At 39.0% G+C, this 1670-nt stretch overlaps 1 protein-coding gene across 1 annotated transcript; it reads left to right on the top strand.

Annotated features, from left to right (window-relative positions):
• The first annotated feature begins 273 nt into the window (after nt 1-273).
• LOC106752408 lies at nt 274-1290 on the top strand. The gene has a single exon (XM_014634090.1). The coding sequence runs from the start codon at nt 274-276 to the stop codon at nt 1288-1290; it is 1017 nt and encodes a 338-aa protein (XP_014489576.1).
• Nucleotides 1291-1670: the final 380 nt, after the last annotated feature.

Here is a 1670-nt window from a genome sequence, read left to right as displayed (position 1 = left end):
GAAGTATCTCAGCTTCTCTCTCGCCTCGAGTTTTGGTTTCTCCCACCTACCTTCTGACGCCAGAGGCTTCTGCTGGAAGGAGATATTTCTTTTCTTTGCTGGACCACACATTTGCTGGGTCAGGAAGACTTTGGGCCTCTGCTTCATTCCTCGGCCCATTTTCATTATGGTATCAGAGCAGGATCAATACCCACTCTGCTTCCGCTGCCCAGATCATTTTCTTGATACTTCTTGGCTACTTTCTTGGTCTGCTTCTTGTCTTCCAACATCACGATGAACAACACAGATCCATCTGTAAATCCTACCAGCCCCTACTACTTACATCCTGGTGAAAATCCTGGTCTAACCCTCATTTCTCAAGTTTTAAATGAAACTAATTACTTCTCTTGGAGTAGAAGTATGAGACGAGCCCTTTTATCCAAGAACAAAATAAAGTTCATTGATGGGTCCATCAAGAAACCGAACAGAGATGATTCTTTATTTGATCCATGGGAAAGATGCAATGTAATGGTGCTTTCTTGGGTCATAAAAACCCTTTCCCCACAGATTGCAGACAGTGTTATATACGTTGAAGGAGCCAAAGAATTGTGGGATGAGTTGAAAGAAAGATTTTCCAAAGGGGACTATTTTAAAATTTCAGATCTCCTACAAGATATTCACTCAATAAGACAGGGAGAAAGAAGTGTTACTGAATTTTTTACTGATTTAAAAATCCTCTGGGAAGAATTGGAATCCCTTAGGCCTATACCTAATTGTACTTGTAAAATCCCCTGCAGTTGTGATTTTTTAAAGATTTCTCTGAAATATAGAGAGATAGAGCACGTGATTTGTTTCTTGAAGGGCTTGAACGATACCTACAATACTGTCCGAACCCAAATCCTTCTAATGGAACCCCTACCCAACATAAATTGTGTCTTTTCCCTCATTATGCAGCAAGAGAGGCAAGAAAGAGTTGATATTGGCACTGCTTCCCACAACCAGTCTACTGAAACAACAAAAGTGTTGGCTAATGTCACTGACAAAGGAAATAACTGGAAGACTGACCAAAATTGGAAGAATCAAAACCGCAGTTTTGGATCATACAGTCAAGGAAGAGGCAGAGGTAAAAATCCCAATTATGGAAAGCAGTGTTCATATTGTAACAAGATGAATCATACAGTGGATGAATGCTACTCCAAACATGGATATCCACCTTGGTACAAAAAGAATGATGGGAATCAAGAGAAAAAGAATTATTGGAATTCAGCTAATGTTTGTCAGAATGATTCTAGACAAGGAATTGTGCATTAGGGAGGCACCGATACTCCTCTCAACAACTTGACACCTGAACAGATTGAAAAGCTTCTCAAAATGCTTGAGAAAGCTGATGACCCTATGCACAGAATCAACCAAATGCAAAGAAGTAATGAAGATGACAAACCAGGTATTCTTTCCTGGATCATTGATACAGGAGCCACAGGCCATGTGACTCATGAAACTAAAAATTTTGCTACCTTTTATAAAATCAATCCCATAACTGTTAGACTACCTAATTATTCTATTGTCACTGCTAAATATGCTGGAACAGTGCAGTTCTCTGCAGATTTTATCATATTTAATGTGCTATATATTCCTGATTTCTCTTTCAACTTAATCTCTGTTCAAAGTCTCACAAGGGATTTAAATTGTAG

Source organism: Vigna radiata, unplaced genomic scaffold (genome assembly GCF_000741045.1).
Source record: "Vigna radiata var. radiata cultivar VC1973A unplaced genomic scaffold, Vradiata_ver6 scaffold_937, whole genome shotgun sequence".
Classification (NCBI taxonomy): domain Eukaryota; kingdom Viridiplantae; phylum Streptophyta; class Magnoliopsida; order Fabales; family Fabaceae; genus Vigna; species Vigna radiata.
The sequence above is the reverse complement of the archived record's forward strand: the minus strand, read 5'-3'. Positions and strand labels throughout refer to the sequence as shown.

Bases quoted from the DNA above. Each gene is read 5' to 3' on its own strand.
- LOC106752408 (XM_014634090.1), top strand. From the start codon at position 274: ATGAACAACACAGATCCATCTGTAAATCCTACCAGCCCCTACTACTTA.